At 43.6% G+C, this 26405-nt stretch overlaps 1 protein-coding gene across 1 annotated transcript; it reads right to left on the bottom strand.

Annotated features, from left to right (window-relative positions):
• Positions 1 to 243: 243 nt before the first annotated feature.
• LOC145418033 (uncharacterized) lies at positions 244 to 18183 on the bottom strand. Its single transcript, XM_080286566.1, has 16 exons — positions 18046 to 18183; positions 16936 to 17043; positions 16320 to 16420; positions 13836 to 13979; positions 11968 to 12093; positions 11257 to 11342; positions 10575 to 10728; positions 10230 to 10355; positions 9170 to 9299; positions 8317 to 8439; positions 7592 to 7681; positions 5879 to 6002; positions 4284 to 4418; positions 3469 to 3552; positions 2915 to 3033; positions 244 to 402 (listed from the first exon to the last, which is right to left on the bottom strand). Exons 1-16 carry the CDS (start codon positions 18181 to 18183, stop codon positions 244 to 246), a joined length of 1947 nt encoding a protein of 648 aa, XP_080142692.1.
• Between the last annotated feature and the right edge of the window lie 8222 nt (positions 18184 to 26405).

The raw sequence follows: 26405 nt of genomic DNA, 5'->3' as shown, positions 1-26405 counted from the left end.
AGTCTGGGAATGTTAGAGTGTTGATATGGAAGTGGTGGAAAGTGCTAGAAATACCGTGAGATGGTTTGGCCATGTAGAGAAAATGGAAAAATGACTGGAAGTGTGAATGTTAGTGAGGTGGAGGAGGAGATTAAGGATGAGAAATGACAGAGTATGGCAGTTGTATAATAAGTGTGTGATATGTGTAGAAAGTACTGAACAAGATTATAACAGGAGCATGACTGGTACACAACACACGTACTCTCAGAATCTTGGCGTGATGGTGGGCCTTGGTTTAGTTTCACTCTCTGTCACATACTGAAGGAAGGCAGGAGTGTGATCTTGGGGCCTGGTTTCACTGACCCTGCTCTCCTCAGCCCCTGCCACGCGACCCAGGAGCCAGTATGTGTCCAACTCAAGCTCCTACAGTGAGCAGAGGCAGGGAAAAGTGGCATGGAACAGTTAAGGAGAAAAAGATTAGCCTATCAGCAAAAGTGGAGCTAAGTACAGGCAGGGACATGCTGAGGCAGTCATGGAAAAAAAAAAAGGGAGGGGGGGGGGAATACGCAGCAAGGTAATACCAGGGAAGGTAGGGAGAGGAAGAGATTGGGGGTGCAAGATACAGTAAAAGTGATAAATAAAGGTAAAGGTAGAGGTGGATTCAACAGGGAGAGGCACCATGGTAGGATTACAGAGATAGATACAGTACTGGGAAAGGTACAGGCAGAGGTAGGAACATGGTGATGATGACAATGGCGATGATGATTATGATGATGATTACAGGTATATTGGTAGGAAGGGAGATGCAGGGCTTGACAGAGATAGGCAGGGAAAGATAGGGACAGGTTGTAGTAGCTTTACCATACTTGTTCACCACCTTATACTGACCACTATATACAGCAGAAGTCCAATTATTCAGCATCTGTGGGACCGGGCCGATGCCAAGAAATCGGATTTGACGAATAATTGAAAAACCTACCCACTCAGTACATTATATATATTGGTGAACACTATCATCACTACTTATATCATTACAAATGTGTTTGGAGACAGTACTTGCTGTACGATACTGTATGATACTGTATAATACTGTAATCAATACAGTACTATACACGAGTTCTAAAAATATAGGATTAGTGAACATATAAAAGTGTAATGACACAGTAGGCCTAAAAGTTCACATCATTCAAGCCCCTGGAATCCTGGCTCTATCAGATATGCCAAAAACATTCACCACATTCTGTAGCTTCACATAAACATATCCATTAGAGTCAATCCTGACACTGCCACATTAAAAATGGGTGCCAAATCCCTGATCATGCACTTCTCATAACATTCATCCAGCCAGCTCGATCTCTTGTCAGTCCCTTAGCCTCACTGACTTCCATACCTCTCTTTCTCACTCATCCACCATAACCCTCCACCTTCTCCTTGGCCTACCTCGCCTCCTCCCTTCTTCAAATTCGCTCAGATATACCTTTTTAACCAATCTATTGTTATCCATTCTCTCCACAATACCATACCATCTCAGTACACTCTCTTCAATTCTGGTATCCACAGACTTCCTCACTTCACATCTTTTGCGAATCACATTATTTCGTATCCCATCCACTCTCTGTATTCCACATGCATTCCTCGTCAGTCTCATCTCCATTGCTCTTACTCTTGACTTTTCATTTTCATGCCACAACATAGTCTCACATCCATATGTTAAAGTTGGCACTAACATTCCTTCATGTAAGCCTCGTGCAGCTGCAACTCTTAAGCCTCTGTTTCTTATCAAGGCCTTCATAGCACCAGCTACCTTCCTTCCTTGTGTCACTCTACTTTCCACTTTTTTTGCACATTTTCCTCTCTTTTCTAACAGTGTACCCAGGTATTTGAACTCTCTCACCAATTCCAGTCTCTCTCCATCATCTGTACAGCACAATGAGGTTCACCTGCTCTCTCAGTAACCATCACTTTACTCTTTTCTACATTTACTCTCAAGGCATGACGCTCACAGACATCAGCAAAACTGTGCACTACTCTACCAAGTTCTCATCTGGTATTTGCATGTAGTACAGTACTGCATCATCAGCATACAACAAATCTGAGATATTCCATCCATCACCATTCATTACCAATGCCATCCCTCTCTCCATTACTCGTGTTTTTACTTCTCTCATCACCATATCTATATATTGAACAACAATGGGGACAACACACAACCCTGTCGCATGCCCACACCATCGTAAACTATTCACTTTGATGCCCATTTACCCTTACACATGCTTCACTACTACTATAAAAACTCTTGCAGCACCTAGCAGCTTACCGTCTACACCATACGTGTGCAGAACCTTCCACAATCCTTCTCTGTCTACTTTGTTGTATGCTTTTTCCAGATCCATGAATGCCATAAACACCTTTTGGTCCTTCTCACAAGTCTTCTCCAGTATCTGTCTCACTGCAAATATCTGATCCACACATCCTCTACCACTCCTAAAGCCACACTGTTCATCACTTACTAGGACTTATATCTCTCTTACTTTCTCTATAATAATTCTTCCATATAACTTCCCTATCTATCTATCTGTCTGTCTGTCTGTCTCTCTATCTATATATACAGTATATATATATATATATATATATATACTGTATATATATATATATATATATATATATATATATATATATATATATTATGTGTCTGACTCTGGGCAAAGGCTTCAGGGGCTATCCCCAAGGCCCAGTAGTCCTTCTACATCTCCATATGTCACCACTTTGGCACTAACACCCTTCATCCATACTGAATACATGCTAAGGCTGTCTCATACAGGACTGGTGTACTGATATTACCACCTTCCAGCCTACCCCACCACTTTATTCTGACTCACCACCTCATACTACCTTACCAGCATCTGGCCTGCCTCATTATCTTACACTGACTCACCTGACTATTTTGCACCTTATACTTGCTGACAACCTGCATGCGTCTGTGGAACTGCAGCTGAAACCGACCAGTGAGTGCCAAAATTTTGTGGGTAGTCTCACTGATGTGGATCTTCATGGCTGTACAAATGAAAAGGAGGTATGGTGGATTTATCTATCTTTCTATCGATCTACCTCTCTATTCGTGTACGTGTCTGTCTATGTATATCTGTTTGTCTGTCTCTCTCTCTATGTATATGTATGGTATGTATGTATATATGTAAAGTATGTATGAATGTATGTATACATGTCTGTCTGTCTATATGTATGTATATAGGTATGTATGTATGCATGCATACATGTATGTATGAATGTATGTATATACCATTAGGCAAAACTGAACAACCCAAAGCTGAGAGCCTGCCAAACTTATTTCTTCAAAGAAAACTGAACAAACAAGAAAGATGAATCGATATCTGTTCATTTTGTGATGTCTGGACACACTGCATTTAAAAAGACTGGAGGTCACAGATGGTGGCAAAGACAGTGTGCAGAAGACTAAGCCCAGATATTTACGTAAGCCGCTGCTCTCCATGAAATGTGCTGTGGTGATGGTCTTGCCAAACATGCAGTACCGAGGCATCTTGGTACCCACAACACCTGCGGGATATAGTATACTTATAAGCCATAGTTTGTACTCACACTCTATCCCTACTATTTTCTACCCCTTCCCTTTCTCTCCCTTCCTTTCCCTTTTTCTCTCCCTTCCTCTCAAAACTACCAACCTAACTTTATGTTGCCTCCTTTCCTCTCCTACTCAAACTTTTCCTCCCTGCCTCCCAACCCCAACTTTTCCCTTCCGTCTCAGCTCTCCTCAATCCCCCCTCTGATCTTCTTCCTCATAATCCCTTTTACCTTCCTCTCTCTCACTCCCTCCTTTCCTTCCCAACCTCCTTTGTATTCCTCCTTTTCTTCCTGCCCCCTCAAATCCCACCTTCCTTTCCTCTGTGTCTCCTTTGTGCCCTTCCTTCCCTATCTCCTTTTTCTCCTTACCTTCTTCTCCTCTCCCTCTCCCCCTCACTCACCAGCCTCACATGTTCCTACCCGTAGAAGTTTCCCTCTGTTGTAAATCAACTCAAACCACAACAACAAATTTAGTACAACAGTGGACATTTCAGGTAATTTCCCCTTCTTTCTTGCCCTTTCTCTTTCCCTCCCTCTTCTCTCAATTTATCCCACTGCCTCCCTCTCTTCCAAACCTCCCAACCTAAATGTTACTGGTATATTCACTTTATTTCCACCTAAAACCATTTACATCCCTCCTTCCTCATCCTCCACTTTCTCTTCCTCCATCCCTCCCTCTTCCTCTGCCCTCCCCCTGCACCACTCACCAGCCACACAAGTTCCTGAGTGTATGCCAATGCGGACTTGAAGAAGTTCGCCTCTCTTGTGCAGCAATTCAAAACGTGACACCATATCCAGCAGAACTAAAGCCATCTCTGCAATCTCTGCTGCATGGCGCTCTCCTGGGGGTGAGGGGAGTATGGGTGAGGGTGAATGACAGAAAAAGGGGGAGTGGGAAGGGTGATGGGGAGGGTAAAATTGAGTGTGTATGAAAAAGCAGAGTGGAGGGTAAGGGCAAGGGAGGAGAGTGAGAGAAGTGATAGAAGGAAAGGGAGAGGGAAAGGGGAAGGAAGTAGAGAATGGGGTCTGAGAGAGAGGGGGAAGGGATATGGAGGGGCAAACAGAGAATGGCTAAGGTAAAACTGACTGTTGAAAGTTTTTTAGGGAAAAAAAAAAAAGGCTTAGATGATGATGAAAGTTTTCCAGAACTTGAAGGAAACAAAGAGTGGACAATGAGGACAAGTATTATGCATAAACAGTGGAACAGTATGCCAATTTTTGTCTCAGACTGTCTAAGTGGCTGATACTAGTGACGATAATTAGTGAAGATGAGAAGGAATAAGGACATTAGGAGAAGTTAACAAGGGTATGATCAACTATGGACAATGTACAAGGTAGTCTATATGTTATGCATCTCAATTCCCATATGGTGAGGGGACAGTCATGTCTGCTCATCTCAATTCTCATGTGTTGTAAGGACAACTAAGTCTGCTGGTGTGAGGAGATAAGTTATTTTGAATGCTTAATGAAATTACTATAGTTTTCACCTTAACTTGGCTCAGATCTTCATCATTTTGCAGCTTATTTTACAGTGCTCGTAGCAGAAAAAAACAGTGGTATAGGACTGCCAAACATCCTCTCCCTAGCAGGTTTTGTGATGACCAACATATCCTAGTGTCATTCTACTGTTACAGTTCAACATTCATGATAGAGATGACAATTTCTGACCAAATTAAAATAAAATAATTATATCAACCATACATTCACTGGATATATAAAACAGACACTACTGTCGTATAATTTATAAAAGCTCCAATATGCATGCACGTGTCAGCTCTCCATGCTGCTCAATCTCTGGCAGCCTCCATTTTCAGTCCCTTATCCGTGAGATCACACTCTATGACATTGTCCTGGGTCTTTTTTGGTCTGCCTCTCACAACCCTACCGTCAACATTCACACCTCTCACCTTCTGCACTGATCTGTCATCTACCATATAGAAAATGATACAGGGTATATACCAGTACTGTAATGCTGATGAACCATCCACACAACACACGAGAACTGGAATGGGTAAAACATGGACCACCCAGTACATCAGAGGGAACAGATATCTCTGTGCTGTGATTGATAATATATGTTTACCATTCTTAGGTGCCTGTAAAGTATTCTCACCATTCTTACCTAGTTATCTAATCATTTACGTACTGTATCTGTATCTATCATCCTCATTGTTCCCGCTGTGCAGTCCATCCATAAACATAAAGGCATCTCCAGTCCTCTTCTTCTCCCTAAAACCTCCCCCATCTCTCTACCTCCCTATCTATCTACCCATCTATCCATTCTATCTATCTACTTACTCACCATTCCTGTTAGGCAGTCCTGACACAACCATATAAGCATCTCCAATTGTCTCCATTTTGTACACATCAAACTTCTCAATGCTGGCATCAAATTGCTTGTATAAAGTGTTCAAGAGCATTACCACCTGAAAGAGTGAGAAATGAGAGAGAGTTACAGCCATAAAATAGGGTACGAGACAGAGATATAGAGGTAGAAATGTAGGCTGGTTGATAGGTAGTAGGGTATGAATGTAGGCAAGTTGAAAGATACTCTGGATGGATGAGAGAGAGAGAGAGAGAGAGAGAGAAATATAAACATACAGAGTAAATGTGTGTGTGTGTGTGTGTGTGTGTGTGTGTGTGTGTGTGTGTGTGTTCACTGGTTTACAAGTGGAGTAGATAAAGCCTCAGCTGAGAGATACAGGAGACAGATACAGATAAAAAGGTCAGAGAACAGAAACATTAAATATTAATTTCTTCTGTAACCATAGCAACAGTGAGTGGGGATCCAAATGAACCCTCTCATGGCTGGAAGAATTCTACTATCTGTTTAGGGTAAAAGCTAGATAATTTTCTTCAGGTGAGTCACAGAAGCCTTGAGGTAATATTGTCATTATTAACTTTCCAACAGACAGAACAAATTTAATATACTATTTCAGGTTATGTCAGATGGTTTTATTTAGATACAAGTGAGTCACACGAACCTTTGGTGTTAATATCTTATTGTCTTCTATGCATGCACTACTACCGTCAATCCAAGCATTACTTTTTTCACTATGTTCTCACAATAAACCATGTATGTGAGTTATAATCCTGACCACACCTTTGATTTAAATCCTCATGGGCCAAATAATATACTGGAGGTGAGTAAAAGACTCAGAAAGAGGCAGGAAATGTGGGGAAAAGAACCCGAAAAATGCAATGAAGATGAAAAAATATGGACCCAAAAGTGTGAGGAAAATGACCCTAAAATGAGGAAAATAATGTGGAAAATTATCCATGAAGAGGAAAACTACCCTAAAATGTGAGGAAAATCATCACCACCATCATCATCCGGACTTCCTTTCCCAACTTAGGGCAGGATGAGGAGTGGCAACATCCAGACAGCCCAAGTTTGCCCAATCCAGTGGGCCACGCTTCCATTCACTTATCATTCAAGCCCCTGGAATCCTGGCTCTATCTGAGGCATTTGAGGAAGCTTACCTTTGAGAATAAAAGACCTAATATCAAGGGAAATTATCCCAACATGAGGAAATCACCCTAAAATGTAAAGAAAATTTCCCTAAAATAAGGAAAATTACCCTAAGATGACCCTAGACTGAGGAAAATAACTCTAGAATGACCCTATATTGTGAAGAAAATAACTCTCCCAAAAAGCAGTGAAGATGAGAGAGTATACAGTAAGTGGTCGTCTGTCTAATAATAATCACTCTGACGATAAGACGAGGCTCCAAGTTGATAAGGGCACTCCACAGGGCACATACAGTTGAGCTTTATAATCCTTTTATATGTTTGCAACTCTGAAATGATGGTGGTGGTGGTGACAAAGACATGGATGATGATGATGATGATAACCGTGAAGACAAAGAACATATAATGATGATGATGATGATATAAAACATGATGATGATGATGATGATAATGATGATTCCAAAAGTGATGATGATGATGAAGCTGATGATAGTGATGATGACAAAGACAAAGATGATGATGAGACCAAAAATGATAAACCTACCTGAAGGGGGCTGCTTTCCGAGGAGATGCGAGTGAATCCAACAATATCACTGAGATAGATGGTGACTGACTCAAAGTATTCTGCTGGCACCTGATAATAAAGGACATCATTAATTAAGAGGCTGAAGAGTAAAATACACTACTGTCATTAAATGTTTTCCACCAATGAAAGGTACTGGAGATGGATGCCTTCACCTGGTGGCACTAGTATGACTGGATGGAGCCAGTGAGTGGTTATACAAATCTACTTCAACTCACTCTCTACCCTCTCAAAGGAAGTTGCCAAACTGTAGGAAAAGGACACTTGCAGTCTACGGTCCACTGTGATCATATTCAGATAAGCCTGGGGTTGCAACTACAACTACAACAACTACTACTACTACCCATTAAAAATAATTATCTAGTTTAATGGTAAATTTAATGGTTTCCTCTAGTTAATGCCCAATGATATTGCTCACTACTGGGAAAACTCATCCCTGATACAGAGGAAAATTGAATATGGTAGTCATCTAATTAACACCAGATTATTTTCCTTAAAAAAAAAATAAAAATAAAATAAAAATACAGTAAGGGTTTGCCATTTGTCGGACATGAGTTAGGTATGTATGGTAATCAAAAAGGTGATATAGTGAGGCTAATGCTTTCTACTAATCTTAACCACCAACCAAACACACTATTAACACTAAACCAAAACACTTCCCCCCCCCATTTCTCTTCTTCTCTCACCTGCTTGGATTGCTTGAGATAGTGGGCAACAGTCCTAGGCAGCAACTGATACAACAAGTTGTCACTCTTTCGTTTCTCCTTCTTCACTTCAGCAGACTTCAGCAGGAGATCATAGGCATAGACCTGAAGGAGGGTTGGGGGTGAATAAGGGACAAGAAGATAGCAGAAAGTTTATGATTTTTTATTCCTGACTGCATGAGGGATGGCATTGGTGAGGGACACTTTCATGTGGTACCAGTGATATATAAGAGTTGTTCCACTGTATGGTTATATAAATGTCCCTCAGCTCCCACCCTATTCCCCTAAGGAAGGACGATAAACTGCAGGAGGAGGGCAACTTCAGCCTGCAGTCCACCAGGTTTAGATTCAGATAAGTGTGGAGTTGCCACTACTGTTACTACTACAGTCAAATAAGGGACACTGCCTGCTATCTTGGGAGATTCCAACAAGAAGTAAAAAGGTCTATCTGTCTATCCACTTATCTACTGACAGATGCCTTAATCCAGGAAGGTGTGGCTACAAATGAACTGCCTTCATGTCCCCATCCTCCACTCTCAAGCTGCCTTCCCTCCACACCATATCACTCTCTCTCATATACCTCTTCACCACATTCCTTCATCTTATCCTTGCTCTCTCTTTCTCTGCTTCCCCCTCCACCTCCCTCACATACACTCTCTTAGTCAAACTCTCATTCTCTTTACTCTCCACATGGCCAAACCATATACCATTTATCTGATAGTGCTTCTGCTGTTGTGGTCTCATGCTCATCTGAATTGTATCTGCTACTTAACAATATTTCTTGTACCTGACACAGTATTAGCTTCCTGTGCTTCTCTCTCTCTCTCTCACTCACGTGTATGAGTCCAGTGGCCCTTCTGACAAGTACGATGATGACTGGCGATATAACGAGGACAAGTATGAGGACAGTGATGGCCAGGGTGTACTGCCGGTCAGCAACGTCTAGCTCCCTATTTATGGCAATCCTGGAAGAATGGAAGATAATAATGATAATAGTAATAATGATAATAAAAATAATGATTAATGATATTAATAACAATAATAATAATAATAATAATAATCCATCCACCATCCAATCCTATGTTGCCCCATGAGAAGAGTAGGAGCCCAGGGCTAGGCAACTTGGTCCTGACATTTAAGATGAGAGTGACCAGCCTCACTCATCCCTTAGTGGCATTATGTGAGCAATAAACCCCAACCATCCCTTGGATATAAACCTACAGAGGTTCAATCCGTTTGGAGTGCCTTAATTACCCACTAAACCACCAGGTGCCATAATTTGGTTATATGGCTACCACTCAGCATAGTAAATGGCTTCTTGGTGTACAGGAAACCACTTGGCTTATCACTCAGTGTAGAATTGCCCATAGGCAGAAGGAAGAGGAACGAATGAAGGAAAGAAAGACAGAGGAGGGAGTGTAAAGTCACCTGCAGGCAGAAGGATGAGGAAAGAATGAAGGAAAAAAAACAGAAGAGGAAGGAAGGAAGAGAGGAAAGGGCAGACACCCAAAGCAGCACTACATCGAGTGAGTAGATAGTTAGTGCCCCCACCTACCTCCAAGTAATCATATACTGGTATATATATATATTTTTTTTCACAGGGTCAGACATAGCTTTCATTAACACCTTTACTACCATAGCTTTCCCTTGAGCTGATTAAAATAATTCAGTGGAGGCCTAATTACAATGACAAAAATGTCACAACACTGAAAGGGTAAATATATGTATCCAGTGATATCTCTAGTTCCCTATCGCCCAAAGGAGGATGGTGGATGCACATGAAGGGGAAACATCAACCAGCAGTCCAGTGAGTTTACATTCACATGATGTGGATGCAATGACAACAGCTGTTAGTACTATCATGAGAGAGAGAGAGAGAGAGAGAAATAACTTACTTGATATCAGTAACAAGTGATGCTTCCAGTTCCCTTATAGAATCAATGAATGTAGCACTCTCTTGCATAAAGGTGTCTGCTTGTTCTAAGGACCCTTCTCTTTTCTCATTGCCCAATATGTCTTGCCTGTAGTGAAGAAGTCAGGTTAGTATACATCCATCCATTCATCATCCAATTCTATGTTGCCCCACGAGAAGTGTAGGAGCCCAGGGCTAGGCAAGTTGGTCCTGATGTTAATATACATAAATACATACCGTGTGTATACACACACACACACAACTTTTATGACATGCTGCCACACACATAAACGTGTAAAAATTGTCTCTCTCTCTCCTTTCTACCTACCGCTGATCTGGGCTGAGAGTATCAGTCAAGGGTATCCCGAGGTCAGTGAGTCGACGTTCAAATACTGGTGACAGTACACGAGTTTGGTTGAGCCAGTGCCATGCCAGGGAAATCGCCTCAACCCACGTCAGGTAACTCTCTTGATCTAAACCTCCTGAAAGTAAGATAGACAGAGCGTATTTTTCACTCTTAATGCATTAACCTGGCTTAGATTTACGTTTTTCTGCAGACTACTTTATGTAGCTCAATGAGAAAAAGAAGTCGATGCTATGATTCTGCATCCTCATTTCTCTGCGACTTGCACTGTGTTTTAGTGCTAATCTACTGTTACGGCTTGGCATTCAAAAGGAGGAATGTCAGTTTTACGTTGTTCTGCATTTTTCTGCAAAACACTTCTTTGTGACTAGTATCATGTTTTAATGTTAATCTACTGTTATAACTTAACATTCAAGATAAAGAGATGGCAATTCCAGGCCAAGTTCAACTGAAAAGGGTATAAAGGTAGTTGCTTGTAGGCTACTTACTATATATAAACTCTTTAATTTACATCAGGTTTATTCTCCTGTAGCAGCTCAAATTCAAGATGGTGACAGGGCAATTTTATGCCTACTTAAAGTGAACAGGACAATGTTACAACAAATGATCTACACTCAGTATCTCAGTTTCCATACTTTCCTCATACCTTTGAGATAGTATGCAGCTCCATAGACCAGTGCAATGCCAAACTGTTCTTCGCTCTGCATCACATTCTGGTACGAGATGAGTGTCCTGGTGAAAGAGTCATACAAGGGCGACTTATGTAAATGCTTATATACACTACTACATATACAGTATTAGAACAACCAAGCCGTTTATTGCCTGACCTTTGAGTCTCTTGGCTTAAAAGGGATCTAAAGAGACCCTAAAGAGGCAATTTAATGAATATGGCTTCATATTACGAATCTTAATGTATTTACAAAAATTCACTTGAAGAATCTTTGTGAAAATGACTCAAATTCCTGAAAATCATCTATGGTGGGTCCTAGGAAGGCATCTGTAATGGTTCCAGAGGTTCTAGGAGACATGCAAAAGGCCAATTTCAAATAAGTTTCTCAGGAAGTCAGTAATTCGGTGACACTAGCTCTTCAAGGACGACCTCTGGGAGTGTTGGCAAATATGTACAGTCAAATACAAAAGTATGCCTGCTTCTGCTACCTTTCTTTCAGCCCTGGATTCACAGACACTTGACTGTGATGTACTGGAGTGAAATGCATGTCAGTATTGATATGTGGGTGATATATCTGTCAATTATGTATCATGCAGGCATTTATGACACCAGAGCAGCAAAAGGACATACGTATGTGACTGTACATATCACACACACACACACACACAAAGTTGATTCAGTCCTTACCTCCACAGCATGTTGGCATCAGCATTGTTGATGGTGTTGGCAAGGACCTGCAGTAGTATTGCGTTGGCATTGTTATACCAAGACACAACCTTTGTTACATGGGTCTCCAGGGGGTCTATGGAGTCCCTGTGTGGATAGACAGATAGGTTGATAGAACAATAGATAGACAGAGAACCAGATATACAGACAGACATATAATCAGAGACTGATAGCCAGCCAGACAAAGCTACTGACAGCTGAGCCATAGAGAGATAGATAAAAGAGACAGCCAAATTGATGGTTAATGGCATACATACTGAGAGACCGATAGACAGAAACACACAAATGGTGTAAGAGAGGGACTGACAAACATATTGAAAAGACTGATAGATAGGCAAGCATATAAGTGCTGGCGAGGTTTTCCACCAGTATCACCCTGAGAGAGAGAGAGAGAGAGAGAGAGAGAGAGAGAGAGAGAGAGAGAGAGAGAGAATGTAACCACACACACACACACACACACACACACTGAGAGAGAGAGAGAGAGAGAGAGAGAGAGAGAGAGAGAGAGAGAGAGAGAGAATGTAATCACACACACACACACACACACACACACACACACACACTGATAATCACACGTGCGTGTACATGTGAGGGTGGGTTCCAATCACAGTCCTAAGGGGATTAAGTGAGCTTGCGTGTGCCCTACAGAACTAACAGCACGAACATTTTATCATTTTTTTTATTATTATTACTTATTGTGAGTCAATACTTTATTATTTACTGTAAGTCATTTTTATTTCTTACGGTGACAGTCACTTTTTATTACCTCTGCTAATGGTGTTGGAGGAGGTCATGTATTCACCTCTGTCTGTTTGCGTGCTTGTCAATATCTCAAAAAGTTACTGATGGATTTACATAAAATTCTGTGGATTTCTGGATAATAAGCCAAGGAGGGGTTGATTATATATTGGTGGTGATCTGAGTTCAAGTCCCGGTTCAGGTGGGTTTCAATTAAATTTTGTGGATATGTGGGTTAAAGGCCATGGAATCTGATTTTTTTTTTTTAATTATTAGCTGAGTAAGTTTTACATTATGTATTGTAATATATTTTTACAATTTTTATTGTGAATATTTTAAAAATTATACCGGTAAGTCTTGTATTGAAAACGACGGACTAAACTTCTAACCTGAAAAGGTCTACTCCCTGAGACCCTCTAACTCTGATCTAACCATTAAAATCTTGCCGGCAGCAAGAACAAGGAAAAGGTGTCTTAATATTCTCCATCCTACCTGAAATCTTGAAGGAGGTTGAATAATTCTGAAATATTGAGATCTGTCACTGGAATCTAACCAATAAATTCGTCTGTTGGTAAAAAACTAGCCATTCTCTAACACACACACACACACACACGACTGCATAAGAAGAGAGGTGATAAAGACGTAAGGAAATTCAGTTTCCCAAACAGAGCAATTGATCAATGGAATGCACGACCAAATGAAATAGTGTGTGCCAAAACAATTCACAAATTTAAGGATATGTACGATAAATATGGTTTAAGACACGGGACAGTACGAGCATGACTCATTCCTGTAAAGCTACAATTAGTTTAGAACAATTAGGTAAGAACACACACACACGCAGAACCACCTCCCCCCCACACACACTTCAGATGGGGATACAGTGACACTCTCTCACCGTAAGTCCCGAAGCCTCATCTGAATTCACCCTGAAACTTAAAGAAATCACTTGGTTGTAGCAAGTTTGAGACATGCGAGGGGTCTTGTACTGAAGGTTAATTCTCCCTCACCTGAAATCCTGAAGTACAGAATGAAATATCGTCTGTTGGCTGCAAAAACAAAGTAAAAAAGAACACTATCCTCCCTCTTACCTGAAGTCCTGAAGCCTAATCTGAAATCGCACCCGGGAGTTGAAGAGCCTTGTCCTCGGGGTGTGGGTCTGGTGGATGCGAGGCCAGCGACGTAGACTTTCGATAATTAGGTTGGTTCGCTCGTATACGCTGGAGATGTTCATTCTGGAGGGAAAAAGGGAGAGGGAGGGGGGTGAGAGGAGAGAAAGAAGTGGAGGTAGGGAGAGAAAGAAGAGAAGCAAGAGGGAAGGAGAGAAGGTAGAAGGAGAGAAGGGGAGCAAGCTGAGGGATGGGGAGAATGAAGAGAGGGTAAGGAGAAAATGAACAGGGGATAGGGGAAAAGGGAAATGTTCCCCCGGCCTAGACCTTATTAGATCAAATAGCCACGCTAGGTGATAGGAGGGAGCTCCCCCTCCCGGCATGGTAGCTACCGGGCGTGGCTCGAACTCACGATCCCCCGGTCCCGAGTCCGACGCTCTACCACTGAGCCACCCTGCCCCCAAAAGAAGGGCGGTGGTAGGGAGAGAAAGGATGGAAGGAGAGAAAGAAGCGAGGGTAAGGAGAGAAAGAGGAGCAGGAAGTACGGAAATAAAAAGATGAGAAGGATGGAAGGAGAGAAAGAAGACGGTGAAGGAAGGGAGAGGAGGTAGTAAACGAAAGTGTGGGTAAGGAAAAACGAGAAGGAATGAAGGAGAAGAAAGAGGTGGTAGGGAAAGAAAGAAGAGGGGGTAGGAGAGAGAGAGAGAGAGAGAAAACAAAAAGGGAGAGAGAGAAAGAGGACGAAAGGTGAAGGAAGATGAAGAAGAAAGGAATGGGTATCAAAGGGAGAGACGGAAAAAGGGAATAAGCGTGTCAGTGTTTTAATTAACTGGGTTGGTTCGTTCGCATACACTGAAAGATGTTCATTCTAGAGGGAGAGAGAAAAATAAATGAGACAGATAGATAGATAGATAGACAGACGGATAGGTAGGTAGGTTGGTACTGTAGGTATATACATGGTGTCTCAAAACTGTACCGACAAACAATGCCCATAGGAAGAGGAGGGCGAGGTAAGAGCATGTATCTACAAGAAATTGTCAATAAATGCATAGTAAATATGATGAGATATTATAATCAATTTTGCATTAGCGGTGCTGCAAACTCAGCGATGTGTTACAACCTCTACCACAAGCAATGTCTTGGAAATGCACCAATGCCCGACTTAAAACACACTGGTAGGCTACGGAAATGGTAAAATGTAACATCTTACTCAAGGCATATTGGAGACGTCGGACGTTAGCAACCTACCTCAGCAACTCCAGAAGCCAACATGTTGAGAACTGGTAATGCTGGTTAAAGATAGAAACACTGTGGCCATTCCCACGGTCAGCCGCCCATGCAATGATATCTCTTCCTCCCCCCTACATCCCACCCACCACCTCCTCCTCCTCTCACTAAAGTGCCTGAAGTCCTTGGTCACACTCCAGCGTTGCGGTACTTGCGTTTCGGGTATTGGGTAACATCTGCACCGTATCGTTTCGGTTTGGGATAATCATAATTCTTTCATAGTATGGTACATACAGTATGATCCGTTGGGAATAACATAAAGTACGGCTATCTGTTATCTGCCTATCATGAATAGAGATGCTGTTAATAAAGCGGTATTGTCGTGGCGTCTGACTAAAGTTCAAAGCTCCGAATGCCAATCTCTTACATCGATGAGAGACGCCGAGTGTTGGAATTAGCATACTCGACTTCCATACAACTTATTATAGTATTTTACTATTACCTTTACCTCAGTACGCTACATTACGGAAGATAAAATTAAAAGTGAGGGCAGGTGATATGGCAGTGCTTTAAAATAAATCCTGAATACTGTACGAAAGTTTACTGTTCTCATCATTACGTAAGTCCTTCATAATCTGATATCAATCACCCGACTGCACACTTAAAACACATGCATAAATCAGTTACTAAAGTCAGTTAAAGGTTCAGTGACATGGTAAGCGAGGGATATGGGGAGTGGGAGGGGCGGGGGACGGGGAGGTGTTGCGACAGCCGTCCAGAAGAGAGACGGAGGGAGGAAGAGATGTTGTGAGTGAAAGATGATGGGACACCGTGAAGTAAAAGCTTTCCACGTCGGTTCGTTTCTTATCCGCTTGAGATGTTCATCCTCGAGGGAGAGGGAGAAAGAATGAAAGGGTGGACGAGATAGAGAGGGGGCCTACGAGGGAGGGTAGGGGAAAGAGGGGAAAGAATGGGAAGGGTGGAAGAGAGAGGTGTTGGAGAATGGAGAAAGTGTTTATATAAAGACTACCTGATTGAAGAAACAGAGCCAGACAAAAAATGGTCAGAAACAATGTAAAACAAAAACGAGGTAGGCGTTTGTCGGTTTCTATATCTTTTATTCAAATAAACTTGGAGATATTAATTCTGTTGGATAAATCAAGTGAAACTCTATCTATCTATCAAACTACTTAATCCCCCCTCCCCCCCCCTCTCTCTCTCTCTCCCATTCTTACCTACCTGAGGGAGTCTGATGAATTACTAAGGATGTAGTAGCCTACTTCAGTCCTCTCCAGCTGCAGTGCCCTCAGCAGCTCACCGATCTGTACAGCGTCGTTCACCTGGCGGGCACACGTGACGGAAACACAAATATAGGGAGGTCCATATATTACGCAACACAATTCTCCTGTGTTGCGGGGACGGTTCAGGCTGCATTATCAGTGTCAATCTTGCATTAATTGCTGCACACGGATGCCTTCCTGTGGTATCAGCAAGTTAACCGGGCGGCTTCACCGGAAAGTTGTAGCCTATTTCACTGACTGCAATGCTAATCTGTAATTTCACGAAGCAACTAAATGTGTGCGCTCCTCATACCAGCAGGCTGAGCCGTCCTCGCAACGAGCAAAACAAAATTACTCAAAATACGAACCTTGTACAAGAACAACACATTAATGACACGTAGACGGATGTAAGTACTGTGTGAACAAAAATCTTCTACGTACTTTCATTGTCATTTACGCACACACACACACACACGAGAAAGAGAGAGAGAGAGAGAGAGAGAGAGAGAGAGAGAGAGAGAGAGAGAGAGAGAGAGAGAGAGAGAGAGAGAGAGAGAGAGAGAGAGAAATCCTACCTGGAGCGAAATCAGTCCAACAGTCGCCTGGTTCCTGAGTGCTGTTGACATGGCCAGGCAGTTCTGTGTGATCAGTGCAACGATGGGGATGAAGGGAAGGACCAGCATCTGTGGCAGAGCAAGAGTATAAGGAAATAAGTAATAGCTAATGTCTATCACACTCACATAATCCCAAATACACTTACAATCTTAGACTCTCTCTCTCTCTCTCTCAGAAACTTTGACACTTTCAATCACACACACACACACACACACACACACACACACACACACACACACACACCGCTCGCTGGCGCAGTGGTAACGTTCCCGCTTGCCAACTGGTGGACGGGAGTTCGCGCCTCGCTCAGGTTGCGAAAAAGTTTCACTGACGAAGTGGGTGGTTACTGTCCCCCTTGAGCAAGGGGACGGGTGTGTGCGTGTGTGAAGGTCACAGTCTTGCCCTTAGATCGGACTATATGAGCTCTCAGCTCCCTTCCGGGAGGGTAAAAGCTGACGATCACGACCATCAAGTGATCCTGACCAAGGCCGTGTCCTGACCGACCCGGTGAATTACACACACATTGTGAGGGTTTTAAGGGTGAGAAGAAATCAGTGTTTAACCACTCCCACAACCTCATCTCGCAGCAAAACAAGAACAGAGGATTCAAAACAGCAATAAACGCGCCGTAGATATCAGAACAACCCTAAAACAACGCTAAGACAATAAAACAGGAGCCACAGTAACCAAAACAAGCATCTGTCCCTTCCTAGAGATGGGATCGAAGTATAAGCATCCCTATTTGACGTTGAACCAATACAATAGCAAAATAATAGAGACAAAACTAAAACAACAGCCACAGGAATAAAAACAGTCTCCAAAACAAACCCTCAGGGATAAAAACAACTTCGAAACTATCTCCTACCTGCATAAGATGAAGCACACATCCCCGCCTGAGGATGGGGTTGAAGTAGAACCATCCCAGCTTGACAAGGAACCAAAAGAAAAGCAAAATAAAACACAAATACATAAATAACAATAAAACAACGGTCACAGGGATAAAAGCAACCGCCAAAACAACCCTCCATAGATCAAAACAACCCCCCCCCCATATCAAAACAACTGCCTACCTGCATCAGATGAAGCACCCGTCCCCTCCTGGAAATGGGGTTGAAATAGAACCATCCCATTTTAACGGAGACCAATGTTATCTCCTCCAGGCTGCTGCCAGACGCCCCTGACTGCGTGTCCACTGCCTCCTCCTCCATCTCTGACTTCTGAAGGAGAATGAGTAAAAAAAAAAGAAAATAGAAAATATAACAGGAAAACTAAGGGACACAGGATACATGACAAAAATACGAAATGAGAAAATTACGGAAAATGAGAAGGAAAACAAAACAAGGAAGAAGACGGAGGAGTAGAAGGATACGCAAGAGATAATAAAACAGAAGAGGAGATCAAGGCGCAGTAATCTCCAGAAACTCCTGATTGCGCGTCTACAGCCTCCCCCATCTTGGTCTTCTGATGGAGTGAGAGAAAAAATGATGAATGACAAACAATTATTAAAAAGAATCTATCTACCTATCCATCTATCCACAGCCACACGCCGTAATGCTGTTTTTTTTTTTTTTACCGCTAATCTATATTATTAAAGGGTGTTAGAAACGTATTAGGAGTTCCTTGAGATGATTTGGTCCTTTTCAGAACTGAGGATGAGAGACTGACAAGGAGTGTAAGGGGACAGAGAAATCAAAGATGAAGTGGAAGGATGGGTATACATGAATGAGGGTGTGTGAGTTAGAGGGAGGGAAGCCTGATGACAGAGGAGATGGTGACATGGAGGCTATTGGCTTGCAGCTACCTTTTTCTGAATTAAGGCGTCTGATCATAGACAGACAAACAGAGACAGACAGACACACAGACAGACAAAGAGAAGGAGACAGACATAGACATTGTATTTGGATAAACAAAGACAGACACACGCAGATAGATGGATAGATAAGCAGACAGAAACATCAGTCGGCAAAAAGAAACTCTACCACAATTCAAGTTTTACATTTCTTGCTCCTGCTTAGAACCCTTTCCCCATTCGACGTAGTACCTCGCCAGTATGAGTAAGGACCTACCACTGCCTCCCCCCAAGAGAAAATTACCTCATATGGACAGTCAGGGTTTACTTCTTCGCTTCGATGATGTATAAAGGGAGACCTCTTGTAATGAAAGGTTAATGAAGGCTCTATACGGAATATATCTTACCCCCTTCAGTTAGAAAAGTCTCTCCTGACTAATTAAATAGTCTGAAGTTAGCAATAATAAAAACAGAAAACCGTAATTGTAGCGAATGGCTTAAGGTCGGTTACAGTATCATTTTAGTCGCCCCTCATCAAAATCAAAAGCCAGATCAACAGAGGGCGCATTCTAAAATTCATCTAAAATTTTGAAACCTCTCTCTAGTTCAAAGCTCCAGTTGAGATGGAGAATGCCAACCCATAATTTTTGAGGTTCATCTCTAAGTACACACGAAGACGCTAAAACATGCCTGGCCTCTCCACAGCACTACTGATTACACTCGATGGTATGGGATGCAGGCTGACCGTAATATCTAATAACCACAGACGCTCTGTAAATATCCGTCATGTATTAGCAACTCGCTTTCACCGCTGCGTTTGAAGTTTGAAGCATAGGCTACGGCCACTGGTACTGAATTTCCTTTCTTCATATAAGTTTGTCGACGCTGGACCTCCTTCCAAATACATTCTTGTCCAGTCACCTTGGGGCCCCAGCAGCACAAACAGCATCGTAAGTGAGGAGACGTTGGGAAACAAAAATGAATTTTGAATTGTTGTCTATGTATATTACGTGAGTCTGTAGGAAAGTATATGTGTGGAGAAGAGTCCTGTAACCCTCCCTTGATCGGAACAATTCTTGTATTCAATTCCGTACGTGTCTGGGGAGAAAATATATCTGGAGGAGTCGTCTGTGGGTAAAAAATGTGCACGGCGTGCGAATCTGTTGAAAGAGCCCAGCATTGGAAAAGGGTCCATTAACTCCCACATGGCTGGAACAACTCTAGGATTGCATTGCAGGTCGCTACAATACAGACGATTTTATTCACCTGAGAGTTACAGGATCCCGAGTCTTAATGATCAGTTTTACTCTTCTCACGGTGGGAACAACTCTAGTACTTTCCCAGCTAATGTCAGACGATTTTATTCACCACTGGGCGAGTCAAAGATGTCTAAGTGTCAGATACCACTGACCCTCTCATGTTCAGAATAACTCTAGTATTATAATTCTGGCTATGGGGATCAACTGTAATCACTAATACCCCTCTAATGGTCGAAGCAACTCTAGTATTTAATTCCAAACGATTTTCTTCATCCGAGCGAGTCATAGGAGCCTGAGAATTAACCTAATTTGAATGTGAAGTGAATGCTGAGGGAGGTTACCTGTTGTGCTGAGAATTGGCGAAGACTGAGACGAAGATGAGAAATGGTCTGGAAAGGTAGTGGTGGGGGGAGGGGGAGGAGGGTTGGGGGAGGGGGTGATGGGGAGGACAGTGTACTTAGGGGAGACGGGGAAAGGAAGAAGTTATTAGGGGTGAACAGAGAGAACGGTGAAGGTAGACTGGGACAGGGAGGGGTAGGGAATGGGGGGACTGGGAGGTACAGATGTGGACGGGGATGGGAGGGGAGTGATGAGGGGATGAGGGAGAGAGGGGAGGGGAGTGGTGAGGGGATGAAGGAGAAAAGGGAGGGGAGTGGTGAAGGGATGAGGGAGGGAGGTGAGGGGCCTAGGGATTGGTTGGGGTTGTGGTGAGGGTAGATAGGAAAGGCACAGAGGATATGCGTAAGGGAGAAGTTTGCAATGCGAGAAGACGTGAGTTACAAGAAAGGAAGGGGAGGTAAGGGGAAAGGGGACGAGGGAGGAGGGTGCGTCTGCGTAACTTATCAATACAGAGGATCAGAGGAGGGGCAGTTGATCTGAGGGGAAAAGATGCCAATGAGTGAAGGACGGGGTGAGAGTGGGGAGAGGGGGAAGGGAGGGAGAGAGAGAGAGAGAGAGAGAGAGAGAGAGAGAGAGAGAGAGAGAGCAGTAGGGGTGAGGGTGAACACGTACTAGGGGTGTAGGGATTCGTGTAAAATATATCTTAAGGGAGTACAAAAGGCAACTTAATAACCAGGAGTCAGAGTGGTTGGAGGAGGATGGATGCAGGCAGCGGGAAGGGGGAAAGGTGGGTGGGAGGGGCGGGGTGGAGAGAGAGGGAAGCAGGAGAAGCGGGTGGCACGGTGGGCGGAGGGGAAGAAGGGGAGGCGGGGTGGAGGGAGGGAGGGAGAGGAGAGACAAGACAGGGAAAGGAGGTAGGGTGAGGCTGGGTGAGGTAGGAAATGAGGCTGAGGCAGACTGGAGGGGGTGGAGGGTGAGGTAGGGAGAGGCACGGAGGATGTGTGGGGGAGTCAGAACCAATGATACCTTCTTAAGCACCAGTCACGAATCATTATTGACCTAATGGACTCTTCTGTGTGTGTGTGTGTGTGTGTGTGTGTGTGTGTGTGTGTGTGTGTGTGTGTGTGTGTGTGTGTGTGTGTGTGTGTGTGTGTGTGTGTGTGTGTGTGTGTGTGTGTGTGTGTGTGTGTGTGTGTGTGTGTGTGTGTGTGTGTGTGTGTGTGTGTGTGTGTGTGTGTGTGTGTGTGTGTGTGTGTGTGTGTGTGTGTGTGTGTGTGTGTGTGTGTGTGTGTGTGTGTGTGTGTGTGTGTGTGTGTGTGTGTGTGTGTGTGTGTGTGTGTGTGTGTGTGTGTGTGTGTGTGTGTGTGTGTGTAAATACCAGTAAGTACAGTGTACGTATGCAAGTGTCTGGCTATATTGTTTGTTCTGTATGATTTTATTGCCTGGTGTTTTATGTGTTATTTATATGCCTCGTCCATGTGCTTTGCTTGCGCTCGTTTTTTTTTTTTCCTTTAACACATTGTTTTGTTTAATCTATATTTCGTGTCTAGTCCTTGTATTTTTTGTGATAGTGTGGTGCCTGTGGTAAATTTGATGTGTGATGTGGTGTGTGCAGGGCTGAACGGCATTGTGGGCAAAGTGAATTGGTTGTGAGTTGTATTTTGTGCTGTGCTGGTGCCTTGGTACTGGTGTGATGCATGCGGTAAGGTACTGTGGTGTACGAGGCTGCATTGCTGTGTAGGAAAAGTGAACTGTTTGTGACTTGTATTTTGTGTGGTGATGGTAAGAGGCATGTGGTGTGGAGGGTGTGGTGCAGTGTGGGAATAGTGGATTATTTGTAAGTTGTATCAGGGAAGGGTGGTGGTCACACTGCACTCTGGCTACGGGTACTCGTGTCCATGGTGGGGGTAAGCCCGTTTCCTCATTAGCCCGATTCGTAACAAAAAAACAAAAAACAAAAAAAAGTCACCATATGCTGTCTTGTCACCAGCCTATTTCATCACCATATCTCCTTTCATCGACCCACTCATTTCGTCGCCATATCTCCTTTCATTGATCCGCCCGTTTCATCATCAGCTCGTTTCGTTACAAAATCCCGTTTCGTCACAAATCCTTCTCGTCACCATAAGCTGTGTTGTTACCATCCCGTTTCATCGGCAACCCATTTTGTGTCACCAATATGCCCCATCCAAACCACCTATGTGCATCCTTTCCCTAACAATGATCTGTACTCCAAAGGTCGGTCTTTATCACATCCTTTGCCTCTGATACGTAACAATGCTGCCTCGTGTTAGACAATGCATTGGTGGGGGAGGGGAAGGGGTAGGAGGTGCGTTACTAAAAGGGGTAGGGGAAGGGAGGGGAAGGAGCTGAGAAGTGTGGGGGTTGGGGAGGAGAGATAAGCAAGGAAAGTGTGGGGAAGGTATTAAAAAGTGTTGGGTAAGCGAGAGAAGTGAGATGGACAGGAATGGGGAGGGGAAGGAAGTGGGGGCGGGGAAGAACGGAGAGGAAGGGAGAAAACAAAAATAAGGAAGAAGGAAGGGAAGAGAGAAAGAAGAGGCGTGGGGAGAGCGAAGAGAGAAAGGAGATGAGGAGATAGGGAAGAGAAAGAGGTGAGGGGATGGGAAGAGAAAGAGATGAGGGGATAGGAAGGAGAAAAACAAGAGGTGAGGGGATAGGAAAGAGGAAGAAGAGGTGAGGGGATGGGGAAGAGAAAGAAGAGGTGAGGGGATGGGAAGAGAGAGATGAGGGGATAGGGAGGAGAAAAAGAAGAGGTAAGGGGATAGGAAAGAGGAAGAAAAGGTTGGGGATGGGGAAGAGAAAGTAGAGATGAGGGGATAGGGGAGAGAGAATTGAAGGGAGAGGGAAGAGAGAGAGAAGTGGTGAGGGGATAGGGAAGAGAGAAGACGTGAGGGGATAGGGAAGAGAGAAGAGGTGAGGGGATGGGGACGAGAAAGACGAGGTGAGGGGAGAGGGAAGAGAGAAAAAAAGTGGTGGGGAAAGGGGAGAGGGAAAAGACGAGAGAGGGGAGGGAGAAAAGAAGGGAGAGGGGAGGGGAGAAAAGAAAGGAGAGGGCAGGGGAGAAAAGAAGGAAGAGGGGAGGGGGTGAAAAGAGGGAAGAGGGGAGGGGTGAAAAGAAGGAAGAGGGGAGGGGTGAAAAGGAGGCAGACGGGAGGGGGAAACGAAGGGACAGAGGAGAGGGAAAAGATGGGAGAGAGGAGGGGGAAAAAGAAGGGAGAGGAGAGAAAAGGAGAGGGGAGAGGGGAAAAGAAGCGAGAGGGCAAACGGAAAGGAAGCGAGAGAAGCGAGAGGGGAGGGGGGAAAAGTAGCGAGAGGGGAGGGGGGAAAGAAGCGAGAGGGAAGGAGGGGGGGAAAGAAGCGAGAGGGAAGGAGGGAAGAGAAGGGGGGGAAAGGAGAAAGGAGCGGGAAAGGGAGAGAGGAAATGTAGTAAGAGGTGACGGGAGAGATGGATGAAAAGGAGAATAATGGGAGAGAAAGGAAACGAGAGGGGAAACGGGGAGAGAATGGGCAGGGGGAGAAAGAATAAAAAGGGGAGAAATAATAAAGCTTAGAGGAGAGAAGAGGAAGAGAGAGAAAAGGAGAGGGGTAAGGGGGAGGTGGGCAGCAGATAATCAAACTGTTATCATCTTATCTTACTGTATACGAGGCCACGCTCTACGCCCATGTGATGTGATATGATGTGTGGTGTGGTGTGGTGTGGTGTGTGGTGTCCTGTGGTGCGATGCTTTATTTTGACCTGTTCTGTTGTGCTGAGGTGTATGGTGTGGTGTATGAATTACTGTAAAATTTAATATAATGAGCCAGAGTGGCAATGATGTGTAGTGTGGTGTGGTGTGGTCACGCCCCAGTTTTTGACTGGGTCGTGTTGGTGGTATACTGTACTGTGTTCTGTGGTGTTGCCGTGTTATGTGGCGCCTGTTTTGGTGGTGGTGTTTTTTTTCTTCAATGCAGGAAGAACGGAATAAAAGATATGGAAGAGAGTGGTTTATGACGAGTGACTACTGCAGAATCCAACGCTGTAATGACAAAAGTAAATAAATAAATAAGCATATCAAACAGAACAGGTTAGGAAGAGAGACTACTGAAGATGTCTGAAGCAGTGATAAGGGATGGGAGAGCTACTGATAATGATAGTAAGGGAGATAGGGGACCTGTCTGAAGGGCGGTAATGTAAAGATGGTGTGTCAAGGCACAATAAAAATTCTCTAACGGTAACTATCTATCCATCTACCTATCTATGTCCAGACACCTTAATCCAATAGGGGGTGGCCACAAACGAGTTAACTTCGTCACCCTGTCCTCTGCCATCAAGCGGCCCTCTCCCCAACACACATACACCTCCCATATCTCTCCACCCCAACCCTTCATCTCCTCCTCCCCTTATCTCTCCCCAATTTAAGACCCCCTTCTCATATACCTCTCCACCTCTCCATGTCATCTTTGGTATCCCCCTCCCCCACTTCATCTCACATGACACCTGGATGAATTCCTCAACACTAAGGATGATGGTGGTGATAATAAAATAATATAATACACGTAAGCTAAAATGTACTGAGGAACGCTTGGCTGACTTTCTTCCAATAACCAATGCATTATCTCCTCAAGAGGCTGGTCTGTTTCCCACACTGGCTGCGAACAATACAGCTGACATCCAAACCTTCACTCAGCCCGAATATCTTTTTCATTTTACTTCTCCCAACGACCACAAGATTTATTCAACTTAGGAAAGACTTCGAACGTGAGGGGTTAGATAAAAGCCTTCCTTAACTCCCTCACTATTTAAAACCCTTCCTATGCCACATAAATACCATCTGGCAGCAGCAAGCATAGCATACCAAGTCCTGGCAAGAATGAGGTGCGTGGTGCTGAAGTGGGATGCCTTCACGCGATAGCATCGATATAACCAGGCGGCTCCTCTGCCTGGTTATATACTGTAAACATCCCTTAGCTCCTTTCCTGTCTCTCAAGACGAGGATGGTGAACTGTTGGAAAATGGTTAGCCTACTTCAGCCAGCAGTCCACCGGGTTCATGTCCAGAAGAACCTGGGGTCTCAACTACCCCTTCATTCACTAAATAATTTATTTTTTCCTGCTCGACATTTTTATTCAACTTACAAAAGGTCATGTTAGTAAGGGCGTTAATGACTGAATAGGGAGGCTGCTAGAGATCGAGCAGTATGGAGAGCAGCCATTAGGTGACCAAGGTCGACGAATGCAAGCATGTTGGAGCCTTTATAACTGAAACGAAACGAACGATGTCAGTCTCCCCTAAGCTGAATAAAATCGTCCGGACGGTAACTTATTATTACACTACGAAATAAATTTTTTCGCCTTTGACTCATTATTTTACACAAGCCATAAAACTTAAACTGATAGCCGAGATATATATACCCCTCCTCTGACCCTCCCACAAACAGAATAAAATTGTCCAAAGGCAGGCTAAATATATTGTGCTAAGAAACTATAATCTTTTCGTCTGTTATACACGCAGATTTAAATTACTTGATTATGTAAGCAGTTGTCAGGTGGCTGATTTGCAAGCCTGGTAGTGTTATACCGTTAGCTTTACACCTATACACACATTACCACTTTACACATGCCACAGAATTAAATGATAAAGAAAATAAACTGTACATGTAACCAGAAGATCAGGGCAGTGACATGCAAGCCCTGGTGGTGTTATATCAGCAGTTTATCATCACCAAATTAGGTCTTATCAATGAGATGACCACACAACGAGCTAGTATGCACAATACGTCTTATTTCTACGATGCATATTTTTCTTAACTCTTACTATCAGGAATTATTTTGTCAGGATTCCTTGGGTTTGAATGGTGAGTGAATGTGTGTTTAGTCCATTTCACTAAGGATTCTGTCATCAGTTCTCCCACTATTTTTCCTTCCACTCCGCGCCTTACCCCATCCTTAAGCGGGAAAAACAAAATGGTCGAGGTGGTGATGATTTGAGAATAAAATACTGAGAAGGATTCTTTGGGAAAAGTGGAAAGACAGAGTTACAAAT

Source organism: Coenobita brevimanus, chromosome 112, assembly GCF_032717465.1.
Source record: "Coenobita brevimanus isolate Jiangsu-jjx chromosome 112, ASM3271746v2, whole genome shotgun sequence".
Lineage (NCBI taxonomy): Eukaryota > Metazoa > Arthropoda > Malacostraca > Decapoda > Coenobitidae > Coenobita > Coenobita brevimanus.
This window is presented reverse-complemented; position numbering and strand designations above follow the sequence as displayed.

Excerpts from the sequence above, each read along its gene's own strand:
- LOC145418033 (XM_080286566.1), bottom strand. The coding sequence starts at position 18,183 with ATGGAGGAGGAGGCAGTGGACACGCAGTCAGGGGCGTCTGGCAGCAGC. Across the intron at positions 7,682-8,316 it reads ATCTCAAGCAATCCAAGCAG|GTGCCAGCAGAATACTTTGA; the intron begins GTGAGAGAAGAA and ends CTTTATTATCAG. Across the intron at positions 403-2,914 it reads ATAAGGTGCAAAATAGTCAG|GAGCTTGAGTTGGACACATA; the intron begins GTGAGTCAGTGT and ends TGCTCACTGTAG.